The 16,169-nt window shown below is 39.0% G+C and overlaps 1 protein-coding gene across 2 annotated transcripts; it reads right to left on the reverse strand.

Annotated features, from left to right (window-relative positions):
• Nucleotides 1–5,741: 5,741 nt before the first annotated feature.
• Nucleotides 5,742–15,283, reverse strand: LOC127377529 (monocarboxylate transporter 12-B-like). Of its 2 annotated transcripts, none has more exons than XM_051425497.1 (9): nt 15,121–15,283; nt 11,154–11,495; nt 8,967–9,070; nt 8,331–8,474; nt 7,868–7,963; nt 7,490–7,646; nt 6,945–7,253; nt 6,548–6,807; nt 5,742–6,407 (listed from the first exon to the last, which is right to left on the reverse strand). In XM_051425497.1, the coding sequence occupies exons 2-9, from the start codon at nt 11,288–11,290 to the stop codon at nt 6,217–6,219; spliced, it is 1,398 nt and encodes a 465-aa protein (XP_051281457.1). In that variant the 5' UTR covers nt 11,291–11,495; nt 15,121–15,283; the 3' UTR covers nt 5,742–6,216. The 2 variants fall into 2 exon arrangements, with proteins under 2 accessions (XP_051281457.1, XP_051281466.1); XM_051425506.1 differs by lacking the exon at nt 15,121–15,283 and adding an exon at nt 11,859–11,914.
• Nucleotides 15,284–16,169: the final 886 nt, after the last annotated feature.

Genomic DNA, 16,169 nt, shown 5'->3' on the forward strand with positions numbered 1-16,169 from the left:
CACACAGTGTTTAATCAGAGGACGCCTGCGGAGGCTTTCAGGTGATGTAAAGAACCTTCTGATGGAGGAAACGGTGGCAGTGAAACATCCTCTCAGCAATTTAACTATCTCGTCAGAACAAAAAAAGACATGGTTGTGATTTTTGGAAAAGGTGTACTTGATGACATCTCTTTTCATATTAAGATGAAACGACTGACACTTTGGTCAAAACAATTGTGTGTGATAATAACTGTTTTATTATAATTATATTAGCTCAGGTATTGTTTTAAAGATCCAGTGTGTAGGAAATTAAATATATAGCCATCTGTCAGTTTCCGAGAATGTATTTGTACCTCTGAGGTTATCTGCTGATCTAGGCAACTGCTCCAGATCAGCTTTAGATACAAATAAAAAACTGTTTAAACACAACTATCTTCTTCTTCTTGTTCTTCTTCTTCTTCAGAGTTCCATCTACAGACCGACATCAACAAGCTTTTTTTGTGACATGACAACATAACCAACAGTATCCTGAAAATACTTTTACAAACGGCATCCTCCATTTTTAGTAACTGAGTGAGATATTGACTGATGAACCTCTGGTTTCATTTTGATCTAAATTTATAGATATACCTGCATTATATGAACTCTTTATGCTGTTACTGTCCTGCAAAAGCCCTTTGACAAAAAGTATTTTGAGGAACTGAAAGTGGCTTTATTTCTGAGTGACACACACTGGCGTTGTGTAATTTCAATAAGTTAATAAGTTAAATAAGAGTTAATAAACTTTATACAAGTAAAAACAAAGCATCAGTTGTCAATGAAGAACAGCAGATGCCTAAAATATGAGACTGCAGGTATGAGGATAATGATAAAATAAATCCAAGCAGGCGCAGGCATGTACTGCGTGATGAGTACAGACAAACACGTGTCACGTATTTGAGGATGCAGAGAAAACACAGTGGTTGCAGCAGCGGAACAAAGCAGGGCTCCCCGTGTGGGGGTAGATACACTCAGAACGGGATGTTCTCTTTGGTAAACACACACACACACACACACACACACACACACACACACACACACACACACACACACACACACAACACACACACACACACACACACACACACTTGTACACAATCTGAATACACCTGTACACAGATGCATAAAAGTCAACAGGCAATACAACAGACACAGCTCACTTTGATATATACATAGATAACAAATGCTGCACACACAAGACGAACAGACACACTATACAATAATTGCTGTTTGTGTATAGGTGTGTGTGTGTGTGTGTGTGTGTGTGTGTGTGTGTGTGTGTGTTTGTTTGAACCTGCAGCAGTAAGTCAGAGGGAAATTGACTTTTCACAGTCAGTCAGCCATTATCTGCTGCAATGCTTTAAAATTGATTTGTTTCTTTTAATTACTGTAATACCACACAAAAACCTTTATGACTGGGCATTTGTCTTCACAATTATTATATCAACATCTTGACAATGACCAAATGAAATTTACTTAAAAATAACACAGTTAGTGAAACCTGACATTCGAGAAGCAAAACCTCAGCCCAGATCTGCACAACTCTAAGCACATTCTCAGCCTCACACTTTTCACAAAGGACTACACACACTTCTCTCTGTTAGACACAGAAATCTAACAGGATTTCACGTGATGTCACTTCTTTGCCATCTCAAGGCTTTGCCTTTCCAAACACCTCTGAACCAATTTATGAAACACACTTTTCCACCGATCTGCTCTGGTCCAAAACTGGTTTCACCATCAGCACTCACTTTCACTCTAATACCTCACATCATGCTTTTCTTCCTTAATCCAACTGTGGAGTCGATCTCCAGTGTCAGGATACCCCTCATTCAGGCCAAGATTTGCCATTCAAGAACATTCTTCACTCACTGTCTTGCAAGAAATAACCTGTGAACCTGTGATGTGGACGAAGTGCTATGGCCAGATCCAGCTAGGTTAAGGGTCTTTTTTATTCATGCTTTTTTGTTGTGTTTATGTACTATATTCTATTAATGATATGATCTGTTCTGATTTCACATGCATGTACTGACTGATTTTACAGTGTGGAGAGAAATAAATATTTTCATTAGTGCGCAGTGGTCTTGTGTGTTGTGTTTGGTCAATATATATTCACATACTTTGCTCTGACAATATCTCTGAAAAACTCAAATCCAGACTTCATCATTAGAAAAGTAAAAATGTTACTGTTTTGGACGGAGCACAGCAGTGTGTAACGATTCAAACTGAATCAGACTGTACGAACCATGTGTGCGCCATACAATGACAAAATTGTTTTATAAATTATTGTATAGGTTTGAATTAAGTGTTTCTTTTTTGCAGATCTCAGAAATTTCACTACTTGTGTGTGTGTTGTGCTAATTGTGTGTACTGTTTTCACAAAATTAGTCGTTTGTTCTTTTGTAAATCACTGTTATCATTGATTATTTCAGACTAAAATCATGACGTACAACCACACTATTTTATTATGCAACTAAAGAATAGTCTGTGGGTGATTTTTAAGAAGAAAGTACCAGAAATTTTTCTCTGTCGATTTTAAACTTGTTTTGTTTTTGTTGCATTGAGCAGTATTTTCACTTCCTCATAGTCCAGTAGCCATCTGCTGGTAGACCATTTGTTTTGAATACTTTTTTGTATATTTTTTTTTCTTTTTTTAACACATGAAACAATGTGCAGACTCACACAGTAATTGATGGACTGAACAGCCAGAAGCTGCATAAATGAGTCTACTGCCACCCAGTGGCTGAAAAACACACTTTTTCCTGTTGTAGGGGAACCAGTCTTGAGGGTGTGAGGGCTGCAAGCATGGTGCAGAACAGAGAAGTCTGCAGACAAGAAGACAACACACAGTGTCTGCAGACATCTTAAAAACACACCAAAAAATGGATGCGCGACTAATTCATTTAATTTATTTTGTTTCATGGCTTCTACACAGCCAAAGGGATGTCATCTACATTTTCACTTCATAACTTCAGCTGACAGTTGTTCAGAGGAGGTGGATGGGTAATTGGAGAAGGTCAGACATGGTCATGTTGTGATGAAAATCTGAAATCTCCCCTCAGTCTAGTTAATCAGTCTACAATTATTTGCCTTTCATTGTTTCCCAGCATGAACTTGTTGCATTCAGCCATCTACAGGATCTATGCATACACTGTAAAGTTGTTTTGATCATGGATTCAGTGGACATTTATACTCCCATCTTTAATCAACTAAAAAACAAGAAAGAAACACTTTTTTTCCCTTCGCTGCTCTTTCACTATTGAATGTTGACAGTGCTAAATGGAAGTGCTGGAAACATAACACCACTGTTGCTAAAATTATCTACATGCGATATTGTAAACTCTATATCTGGCCCACTGCCAACAGGAAACTAAATGAAACCAGCAATGCAGCGTGCATCTCTATTCTCTCTAAATATTTTCAAACACTGACACTGAATTGGTGAGATAATGGACTGCAGCTAGAGTTTAAAATATTTTTTCAATGCTGAGAAACTGTAGAATACAATGCAATACAATACAATGGAACAGAGTAGAACAGAACAGAATGGAAGATAATAATTTAAACAGAGCCAAATAGATCTGAAAACAACAGGCTTAGGTAGAATCAACAGAAAAGAACAGATCAGAATACAATAGAACACAGCAAATAGAATAGAATAGTATAAAATAGAATCAACAGAACAGAGAAGAACATAATAGAATGGAATGGAATCAACAGAACAGAATAGAACCAACAGAATATAATAAAATAGAACAGATTAGAATAAACTCAACAGAACAGAACCAGAACAGAATAGAATTGTATCAACAGAACTGAGAGAATAGAATAGAATCAACAGAATAAAAGGAACAGAACAGTAAACTAGACTAGAACATTACTATTATTATTAATACTCAAGAAAACCAGACAATAAAAAGAAAAAGAAAGGATATTGTTAGTTTACATGAACAAATAGATCATCACTGATGCAGATTTCTTCACACTTCTGTCATTTGTCATCTCCAAACAGCACTAGACTGAAGTCACTTGGCAACCTTGCAACTCTCCATAAATGAGGTGCTGAATGAAGATGCTGGTGTATTTGTCCTTCATGGAGTTGCTGCTGTACATCTTCAGTACGTCAATACAGGGCGTGTTGATGACAAACTCCTGTGACCCAGAGAAGGATGTTTGGAGGTTGCTTGTCCTTACAAGGACAAATTTGGCTGTTCCTCCTTGGTTCAAAAGAGGTGTGGGATGATTAAAACATGATCCAGGTGTTAAGGAAAGAATATACCTTTTTTCACAGCAGCCATTTTGACATAAAATACACAAGACTAGTTGGCAAAAAGATTTAGATATTATAATATTAGCATAACATTATATAACATAATGTAACTCTTTGAAAGGTTTCGTTTAAAAGGAAAATTCCCATTCACCCCACAATGAATGTGGGGAATGTATGGCAGAGCAATGCAAAGTACAGTAAGGGTCAGCAAGTTTGGATATTATTGCACCAAATAGTTTGAAAATAACGCTGCAAGGAGAATCTTGCTGTGCTGTCCATACATCAGCACACTGTCTTTGCTTGAAATGTCTCATACGTTTTTGGTATTTGTTGCTGTAAATAATAACATTAATGTACAGAGATATAAGACATATTACTGGTGCGAGGTGATTATTGATTGTTCCATTAATATCTTCAGGAATTCTTAAAATAGGGTTACAATTAGGGTTTAATTTCTGCCCAGCAACCAGCTGGTCTCAACCACTGAGAATATATATAATGAAAGAGCTTCTGGGTCTGTGAAGTGAGGCCAACAAAGAAGTGTCTTAAACCTGCATTCTATGTAAAAGCCAGTAGGGGGATCTCCATTGGCTGCAATAAAAAAACAGTGTGCTGTAAGGAGAGCTAACTTGGCTTGCCATAATGACACATTTCAGCACAGACAGCAAATAAAGCCATAAACTCCGTTATATGTGACCGGTATAACTTAAAAATAAAGCATATATTAACAGCATAGTTAAATTACCATCTTCATGTCCTCACAGACGTGGTGGTGCTCTTCCACTCCAAGTGCTGTCTCTGTGAACCATCAGTGATGATAAAGAATTTGAACTGAAGAAAAAATGGCGCATCCAATGTGTGGATCCACTTGGTGTCAGCAGTGAATCCACTGTTCCACGGTGCGCTGTGCTTAGGCGGGACATACTGTATACTGTGCGCATTGCCTAAATGACTGAGTCTACTATGTGGGGTGGTAGAGACCCTTCTACATGAACTAAAATCATCAAAGAAAATCTAAGACACCATTAATGATATGTAAGATAATTTTGTCAGACAGGATGTGATGAAAAAAGTAGAGTAAAAATAGGCTACGTCAAATAATTATTACTATAAGTTAAAATTATACACATTTATTATTCACAATATGGAAAGAGGAAATGATAGAGATCCTTAGGAACATGACTCAGGCCATTAATGGGCTTATTCAAGTCATCTTTTATTTCTTGGGGTTATTTTTATCCATTACGCATCTCGCACACGTGTCTTAGAAAGGTGGTTTGTGTTGTAAGTTGGTGAATAAAGACATTTTCCAGGTTACGTGTCACTACTATTGTATTCATTAATACAGCACAAACCAGGACACCGCCATGCAAATGTGGCTTTTTGTTTCCGACGGTCCTATAGGATTCAACTACAGGGTGCAGCAGACACAAAAAGACACTGTAACAGGCAATTCCAGTTAGATTTTTTTATCAGTCAATTTCTTAAATTATCCTTTGAGTTTCATAATGGCTTAGTGAAAAATGGCCCAGCTGATCATACATTAATGAAAACATAAATGTGAATATTAAATTGCATTTCTGCCAATAAATTCTCCTAAATATTACACACTGGCCCTTTAAGTAAGAAAGCATTTTGGTTATAGAAAACAAAATATCCATATTAAACAACCAAAATAACAAGTCATTATAACATAATCTGTGCATCTCAAAGTCACAACATTGCTTCCTTAAAAATAAAACAGCACAGGTTCTCTTGGGCACTGCTGTTGTTGAGCCTGAACTCTTGAGTCTTAAGTTCAAAACAGATAGGCGGCATATGATGCACATCAAAATAGCACCTTTACTATATTCTTTGTAAACCCAAATCCCAGCAGTGGTGAGGTGCACTTCTGTGCAGACGGAGGAGCAGCATCTTGAGTGGCACTGTCATATGATGCCCTGCTGAGATGCAGCAGCAGTAATGTGATTGGGACTTAAATGTGCAGTTGAGTTAGACTTGGACCTCCGGCAGCGTCTGACTAACAAGGCAGATGCTAGTACCGCAGAGCTGAACATGAAGGAAGCCCCGCTGAGGAAGAAGGTGGCTGTGTAATTTCCTGTACTGTCAACTAAACAACCTAAAGACAGAGAAACAGAAAGGTGTTATAACTCGGTGAAAAAAACACACAATCCTTTAGGGTGTAGGGCTTGAAAGCACAAAAAACAAGACACCCAAACACCTTAGAGTACTTGGAGTAATAAATTCATGAAGACTTACCTCCTATTGGTGGGCTGATCAGGTAGGGGATAGCATGCAGGAAGTAGACCACACCCAGGGCGGAGGTCAGGTAGGTGGAGCCAACCACATCAGAGGTCACCACTGGGATTAGCGCAACATACGCCCCGTCAAAGTACCCATAGAATACGGAAAATGGGACCAGGAGGGAGAAGGAGTGAAGGAGGGGAACGAACATACAGCAGAGCCCCTCCAGGCCTATTGCCACCATGTAGCTCAGCATGCGATACTTCTTCAGACACCTGGAGGAAAGGAGATTTATCAGTATTGGGCTTACATTAAATATCTGCGACTTATTTCTCACACACACACACACACACACACACACACACACACACACACACACACACACACCAAAAAGCACAACTCCAGTTCTTACTTCCTGTCCGTGATCCATCCAAAGGTGATGTTACCCACAATGCCGCTAACTCCAAATATAGACATGAGGAAGGCAGCCTGCTGGTGCCCCACTCCCACGCTGAGGCTGTAAGGAACCAGGTAAACTAATGGAGCACTGCAGCCATATGCCAGAAACAGGAGGGACACAGACAGAATCAAGAAGTCGGGTAACATGAGAAATCCAAACTCCTCCCTGGACTCGAGACAAAAACTATGACATCTTGACAAAGTTTTTGTGTTAACTGCAATGCCGTCTTTCTCCAGGTTTCCCATATTGTTCTCCAACATCCTTTAGATGGAAAAGAACAGAAGAAAATACATTAAAATGGATCACAAAATTTAACTGAGTATATTTGAATTCTTAAAGGATTAGTTTGATTTTGTGATTTTATGGATGAGCTGCTTAATCAATTAAACAAAAACAAAACTGATAAACTAGTCCATGAGAAAAAATCATCTTAAATTGCAATCCTAGCATGGAAATAAATCTTAAGCAGTATAGTAGCAATGGAGCAGAGGACTTGCCTTTCACATCCTCTTGGTTCCAGTGGCCTCATCAGAGCACCACAGACACACAGGTTGGAAACAAATCCTCCCAGGACGAGCAAAGCTCCTCTCCAGGAGTAATACTCTATAAGCAGTTGGACTGCAGGAGCCAGGATGAAGGTCCCAATGCCAGTACCTGAAGATGAGGTGAAACTGGATTTGATGGGATGAAATGAGGCAAGGAGGGCAGGAGAAGCATGGGTAGAGGAACTTCCAACCAGAATTAAAAGCACAGAGGAAAATAAGTAAAAGAAGAAGGAGGAGGTAAGGAGAAAAATGAAGAAGAGAATAGAGGATGGGAACGTAAGGTGTGAAGGACAAGAAAACAAAGCAACAGGTAAGTAAAGATGTAACTACCAGACAGGGCGATGCCATAGGCCAGAGCTTTTCTCTCATTGAAGTACCTTCCAACCATCGCTATTGCTGGTGTGTAGCTGAGAGCAAAGCCAAGACCTGTAGAGGATGGATAAAGGGGTTTGGAATTTGGCAGAATCTGCCAAATGTTGCCAAATCTGAACAGAAGTTTGGCTGTCAAAAGAATACGATGCCCTGGTACGCCCTGCAATATGCATTACAGTACATTATATTACATTGACTTCGCAGATGCTTTTGACCAAAACAACTTACAATGAACACATTCAACCCCTACAGGAACATGAAATGTCATCCCTCCCAAACAAACAACTTAGGCTCATTACTGGCCCAGTCACCAAATGTTCTTTCTCTGTCCTACATTGTTGAGTTCTTTTGTTAAGGAATCGTGCGTTGGAAGTTTGATGTTTTGTGCCCAGGTAAAATTGTAGGTGAGGGGCTTGTGTACCTGTCACGATGCCCAGGGAGATGTATAGATGTTCAAGACTGGAAGCGAAGGAGCTGAGGACCAGACCAGTAGAAGACAGCAGACCCCCCATGATCACTGTAGCTCTGCAGGAGAGATGGTTCCCAAGGAAACCACCCAGAGGAGCTGGAAACACAGTTTGTGTGGATTACTCTTATTTCACTGACGGATGGTTAAGCAGTTCACACACAGTAGCTCAAACATATGAAGGGTACACAGTAGAGATGATTGTTTTTGCATCCTTGTGCACTTTATTTGAACTGATATTTTATTGTACTCCAGGTTCGATGTACTCATACACTTTGTGGTTTTGTCTGGATGTACTCTATATCCATCAAATAACATTTTATAACTTTCAATCTGCATCTGGATCTGAATCAAAACAGTGACAGACAAATACAGAATACATGTGTCTGATGTTTTTATTCATGTAAGGGCTTATGAGAAACTAGAAGATGCTCAGAAATTCTCATGCATTTAATAAATCATTGTAACACTTACCTGCGCCTGCAACAGACAAATGGGATCCCCCAACAAATACAAGTAAGTTTTGCTTTACCAAATCTGGTTTAACTGCAGCACTGATCTGCCTTCAGACACTCTTACTGATGGTCTTACCACAGAGCATGGTGGTGGAGTCGATCAGACTGTGAATCCATGCGGTGGAGGAATAATCCTTCTCGAAGTGCAGCTGGAACTCGACAAAGAACATGGAAACACATCTGGATACAGAAACAGGGGAGGTTGGATTAAGTGCATATTTAGACAACATCTGCAAAAAGGTGACATTGATCAAAAACTTTTGTATTTGCTGAATTGCTAAAATGTTATCACTGTCTGGAAGCTCTTCCTCAGAAAATCTCCTCCGCAGTGATCATTATCATTAGCATTATCCAGCTGGTTTGAAACAAACAGATACCACTATAAGTTAGGCGATAAACTGGTGACAATATCTTTTGAAAGACTATGGCCTGCAACTTTAAACTTTAAACAACTTTAAAAACATTTATTACATTAAGGAGGCGCACAGAAGGTGAAAGCTAATAACAAAGAGTCGACAAAAGATATTCAATCAGATGACTCAGGTCTTATTAGGTGTCAGCATCATGTCAGAGTTTATAAACTAGAGTTGAGTATGTTTATTAGTTTATGGCTGTCATTCACATCCACTAACCTGAGAGCTCTGTCCTGCCTGAGCCATTTTATATGACTCTCATTGCCTATTATGTAAAGTTAAATGCTAGTACAGGCCAACAAAATGTAACTTGAATCTGAGAGTGGTTTAACAAACAGTGGTGTACTCTCTTGTGACAATTTTATTCTTTTATTGAGTACAATAAATATTGAGAAACATAGCGAGTTATGAAGGTAGATGAGATTTGGTATCGCATGTAATGGATAGATGTGGACCTTAATCTTCACCCCTTAAAGTCTCAATGCCAAGTTCTTATTACCCCATGAATATTTCTCTAGATCCGACCAAGCACGGCTGAGCCACTAACATCAGGTTTAGCCATCCGATAACTTGAATGGGGATAAAGTGATTTAATCAGCTTCTCTAGAATTTCCAAAAATGTATCCCCATTTTACAGCCACTTTTCCCACAATGTAAGCCATTGCTGTGATTACACAGTTTAGCAACTATGTCAAATAAACCTTTATCACAGCGGCCATTTTGACATGAAATAGTAGGTTAAACACAGGTGTTACCAATGATACTATTAAAGGTTCTGTTCCGTTCAGGTCAAACCAAGTCAGGGTGCTGCTATTGTTTCTGTTGTGTCACTGGAAAGGCTATTTCATGTCAAAATGGCTACTGTGAAAAAGGTTTTGGCTTCAAAGTTCAGTGCTCTTCCCAGGGGCTTCCATTGGATTAGCTTTCCTGCTAAAGTCTCCTTCTTATATGACTTACGGTAAAACACCAGAACTGCCAGCTGTCAATTAAACACTGACAGTCCTATCAAGCTCTCTTCCTTATAATATTGAAAAACTATTAAAAATACATTGAAAAATATGGTGATATAATATTAAACAAAAGAGATGACTGTGATTTCAGTTGGATTTATCACAAATATATCTATATCACAAATTGTTGTTCTCACTTTTTCAATGTACAAATATTAGCAGTGGAAACCAGTGTCAGCCTGACACGTGGAGGAAATGTGCTGACTGTGCAAAGTTGGAAGATGGAAACATCTCAGCAGGATTTCAAAGTCTTAGTGGAAAAAATAAACTATTGCTGCTGAATCAGGTTAGTGGCTTAAACAATGTGTGCTGGAGTGGAAATGGAGGCTCGCCAACTAATAACGTAGAGGTGTTAATGACCAAAGCTAAGAACACAAAGCCTTGAGATCAACTACTTGGCAGAACTGTGTGCCACACAATACTGCAACTCCAGAAGCTACAAATGCCTCATGTAAACTCTAGCTCAGTAGCATGCAGGTACAGAAGAACTGTACGTCAAAGGATGCGATCTCATTCTCAATCTGTTGTGCCTCAAATCTCCTCTCACTCTCACTTACCATAAATCTTCTAGACCCATAAAACCAAGCATTCTTAAGGAATTGAAGATTAGATTTATAGCCCATCAGATTGATAACTTAATGCTGCATCATTAGTATGCCTATACATAAGTTTACCCAGTAGGGGCCGAGCCGTGGTGCTGCCAAACGAACAAACGACAAGGAAATCCCTGCAACTCTATGTACAAAAACAACGTATTTGTGTACTTTTGTAATTTGTGACATTCCTGCACATCCTTCACCTCTCTCTCTCTCACACACACACACACACACACACATTCACCTGGTCACTGCCCGGATGCAGATGGTGGCGAGGAAACAGCTAGCGACGATCATCCAGCCCCAGCCACCTTCCGGCGGGGTTGCGGCCCCCGATGCCCGTCTGCCTTCTTCAAACTTCTCCTCCTTGGTGACCGCCATCGCTCCAGCCAATTACAAGGCAGATTGACATCAGTATCCACCCCCTCTGTTACAAAGGATGCTGGATGTCAAAACTCCCCTCCTCAATGTTCTCCCTTTGTCTCTAAATGTACAGTATGTTTTCATTGGCCGGGCTTGTTCTTTTTAAAACAGTAGCCCTTGCTTAAAGATCTTCGGGGAACTTAAGGCACCTCCTCCTCTTCAGCTGTCAGTGAGGAAACACAGAAAATACAACAAAGAAAATTAAACTATGAAGCATCATATGTCAGCATCATATAGAGTTAAAGCTCCTTTCTTGACCATCCATCTACTTTATATTTAGCTATGCGCTGTTTCTGTTGTGTTGAAGTACAAACCAGTAGTTTTTATTCTTTTTTTTCATGTGTGATATAAAACTAAATACAATTTGTCTTTTGGACATTTGATCAAATTAATGAGTACATCACCCAGAAAGATGTAAGGAATTATAAAGGGCATTTTTCACTATTTTCAAAGATTTAATGTAACAAGCAATAGAAATTAACCAACAGATTAATTGATAATGAAAGTAATAAAAACTTGTCACAACCTTTCACCCAAAGAGGTGACTAGAGGAACAGTCAGGGGATCAACAAAGGCATTAGAATTCATCCTCTGGGAACCATGAATGCCATAAGTGTCTGTACATAAAAAACAGCTCATTACAGTAAGATAGTAAAAAAAAACAACAGGGTGACCTATATGCTGTGTTGTATGTTTCATATGATGAATAAATACCTATGAAATGGCTGATAAAGGCTGGATTTTAGAACAGTTTTGTTCAAGAAATCTACTATGAAGAAGAAATGGGTAGTTAGTATTAGCAGTAAGATGAAGACACATCTTCATTTTCCGATTCATGCATCATGTGGACTCTTTTGTGTGACTTCCTGCTCCAAGATAAAAGCTTGTAAATTACTCCAAGCGGTAGTGTGAGTGCTCATATCTCTGCTTCTGTTTTTCATCATAGCTGAAACTGTGGAGAGCAGCAAAGGTCAGACATAAGCCTGATGAATAACACCAGGCAAGAAACACTGGCCCATCTGCTGACAGAACACTGAAAAGGATTTCTCAAGTTACCGTGGGTGTGTTTGAATCCTTGTACTGCACACAAAGAGGACACACTGGCTTCAAACAATAGCCAGCATAGCCACTAAACGACAGTAATCACAGACTGATCTTTTGACACCCTTTTGACTCCACCCACTCATTTCCATCTCAAAAGCAACCGATCTCTCTTCTCGCTCAACAGCAAAAGTGTGTTTTCACTATTCTGATTGAAACAGGACACCAAACAAACAAAGCTAAAGGCCTGTTGCTTTACTGTATATAATGTAAAAGGCTTCTATCATTTGTTTATCCTCTGTTAACAAAAGCAGCACTGCCCTAAACATTTGGCAGATTGGGGTTTAGAAACATTTTTGGAGACAGGAATGACCTCAGTGGTGGAGTTAAATCAAATCTGAGTATACAATTCAGTTAGCTTCCAACCCCCCACCACCAAGCAAAGCAGGTCAAGGAAGTCAAACCAGTTAGCTTTGATAGGAGTGCAGACCCTCTTAGAAACAGCACTCATGCAGATGAGAGGATCTTACCACAATAAAAAGTGAAACCCAATATTTGTGGAGCTACTGGTGTCGCTACATCATAAACAAATCTTAAAGTCAGCTAAAATGACTTCTTTTTCTTCCTTCTTTTTAGTGTGTATTCGCAAGCTTTGGCTCTATCCAACCTTTTCTTCTGTTAAAGTGGACATGAGGTTTTTGACAGGTCGATGCTGTAGGTTTCATTAAAAGCTATATTTCTGAGGCAATCTCTTTATGTTCAAGCGTGAAGATGCAGCACTGCATACATTCATGGTTAATGACATTATCACTGGTGGAATTTAGGTACATTTAAGTACTGTTATTTTACTTATGGGGAAATATTGGACTTTTTACTCCACTACATTTGTCCGATAGCTTTAGTTACTAAAATTATTCATACACTTCATGTCCAGTAAAAACCACATATATCCAGACATGCTGATTGAATGTCTGGGATAAAGGATGAAAATTCTCCTACTTATTAAACTAAATAAACAGTTGAATCCCTCTTGGATCATCTTTAAAATGCACGGTCAACGCTGAAAACAGGGTTGTTTTTCTGAGCTCATGAAAATGGACTCTTTAGAAATCACATGACACATTGGTGATCTTACAGAATATGACGCACTGCTGTAGAATAAACTACCCCACAATGTATAATTAAAGATAAGCTCAAACCTAAACATCTACATCAGTAAAAGGTGACCTACACATCAATGCAATAACAATATTTAACCAAAAATGTCCAGCAGAGACCATTTTTCTCATAATACTTACATACTGTTATTTAACTAATGCTCTGAACATAGGACTTTTACATGTAGAGGAATCACGGTGACGTATTGCTGTAGTACTTCTACCTCAGTAAAAGAACTGGACCATTGCTGCTTGTTTGATTTGATAATCATGCCCCGAGGCTAAGCTCCACACTACTGTCGTAGTAACTGGTAAGTGTTTAAAATGCTTGTGAAGCATCTGTGAATCAGTAGGTGTTTCCATTTGAAAAGCTTAGGCCTTCACACCAGCTGTGCAGTCTTTGCATTTCAGGTACATGGTCTGCTTTGGGGCCATTACAGGAACCCGTTCAGACAGGAACCTCAAAGAACCTAGACAAACAAACAGTGTGTGTTCATGTGTATTGATAAGAAGGTTGGAAAGGGCAGAGAGTCCTCATTTAGAGGACAGCAAACGTTCAATTTGGAAATAAAGCAATAAAAGAAAATGTATTAAACATAAAAAGAGAATAGATTTGAAGAGCACGCATATCTTTGCTGGTGAAACGCATGCACCCGTCCAAAGGTTTCTGGCAGCTTTTTCTGCTTTATCATCCGTTGCTCAAAAAACCTTATCAAGTCAAACTAACAGGTTGTAAAGTTTGCATTTGTGTGTGGATCGACAGTGTGTCATCTACAGAGAATTCCCCTCTTGCTGCAAAGTAAACTGGCACTTAGCCATGAAAACAGGAGCAGAGTTTACTCAGATTCACTGAAAGGTGTTCACCACAAGCAATCAACTCCAATGGCCATATTTGCACATGACATTCATCTGAACATATATAATTAAAACGGATTCTGCAGCCTACAAATAGTGTATGTAGACCATTTATTTTCTAATTCAACACATACGCACAAAATAATCTGTCTTTTGTTTTGTATGATAAAAAATAATTTACCAATGTATTAGGGAGAAGACAGACACACACACACACACACACACACACACAGGGCTTATAGACATGCAAATGTGGAGAGATGGTGAGGTGATGATGGCCTGCCACGTAGCAGCGCTCCAGGAGCAGTTAGGGGTTAGATGCCTTGCTCAAAGGCAGAGCACAGGAGGTGGAACCAGCTACCAGTCCTTGGATCCCAAGCCAAGTCCCTACAGACCGAACAACTGCCACAACTTAATTGTTAATAATTAATTATATTGACTATACTACAATTCATTAGGTGAAAGGACCACAATGGAAATTATTGTTAGTATTTTTCTAACTTTCTGTGTGTGATCCTTCCCATTTACAATGAATATGTGTGTATTTGTCGCAGTGTTTGATGAGGTAGGCTATATAGAGTTTGAGATCAAATCGAGTCTAACCAAAATATTACCGAAACAAAACCAAAAAAAGCACGCAAGTGGGAGTAACACATAGACTTTTAGAAAGTTGCGCCATCATTTTAAACAAGATTTAGTTTTTTGAAAAGAACAATAAAGTGTGCGGTGACTTACATCAGCTCGCAGCCGGCCTCTGCTCCTCTGTCACCGCTTCATGCCTCAAACACAAAGGCGATCACAACCGCTGCAGCCGCTCCTGCAAACACCCCGAAGGTGCTCTGCGGTACCACGGCGTCCGCACACTGAAGATAACAGGGGAGACAGGGGGAGGGAGGGGGAGGAGGAGGCCCTAAATATTCCCACCGAGAGTCTTTATGTGTCTTTATACTGACGCGGTCACTTTTTTTTATTGATACATTGTATAACAATCCCATAATGTTGCGTTAACAAGAGTTCAACAAGATAGCCCTGTACCCACTTTATATTTATCACAGGAGATAAGGCAATTGAAATAAAAAGTGATGTTCAGCATCTCCTGTAATATTCCTACAAAGTTTTTGACATCGTATGACAACTTAAAAAAAAATAAAAAATAAAATCCTAGTTAAGAAAAGCCGAATCACGTAATAATGGTATGGAGAGCCACACTTTAACAATGGGCAGTAAAGGTGATGAGTCAAAAATAAAAGTGAACAGGCTACATAATGTTAGATATGTTTAGGCTACTTTAACTGGAGTGTTAAAAGAAATGTTGCACACGTTCCTTTGTCCTCCAGTCAGCTGATAAAACAGACAAAACACGTTTATTTTCTCTTTAGGATTAGTTAATCATCCATACACCGCAACAAAAGCGCTGTAGGAGCCATTTTAGTCAACAAGCTAATGCTAACAAATTAATAGCTGATGAAAGTTAGCTGCAGCTAGGTAGCTAGCTAGAACAGTTGGTGCCTTTGTGTACTGTTTGATATTCACTGTTGTTTATTGACTCTTCTTTTTATATTTCCAAACAGCCTTTATCTACTCAATTTAAAAGACATGTACTTAGTGGAGTATCTTTGTCACTTGTTGCCATAGTCCACTACATTTAATACATATGTTGTACTTATTTCACTACATTTGACGAAATTACTCAGATATATGTTGTCTTAATACTTGTTGTCTTACACACACCACCTTGCACCTTGTGTTGATGTTACATTGTTGTTGAAATGTGCTTTACAAAT

Source organism: Dicentrarchus labrax, unplaced genomic scaffold (genome assembly GCF_905237075.1).
Source record: "Dicentrarchus labrax unplaced genomic scaffold, dlabrax2021, whole genome shotgun sequence".
Taxonomy (NCBI): domain Eukaryota; kingdom Metazoa; phylum Chordata; class Actinopteri; family Moronidae; genus Dicentrarchus; species Dicentrarchus labrax.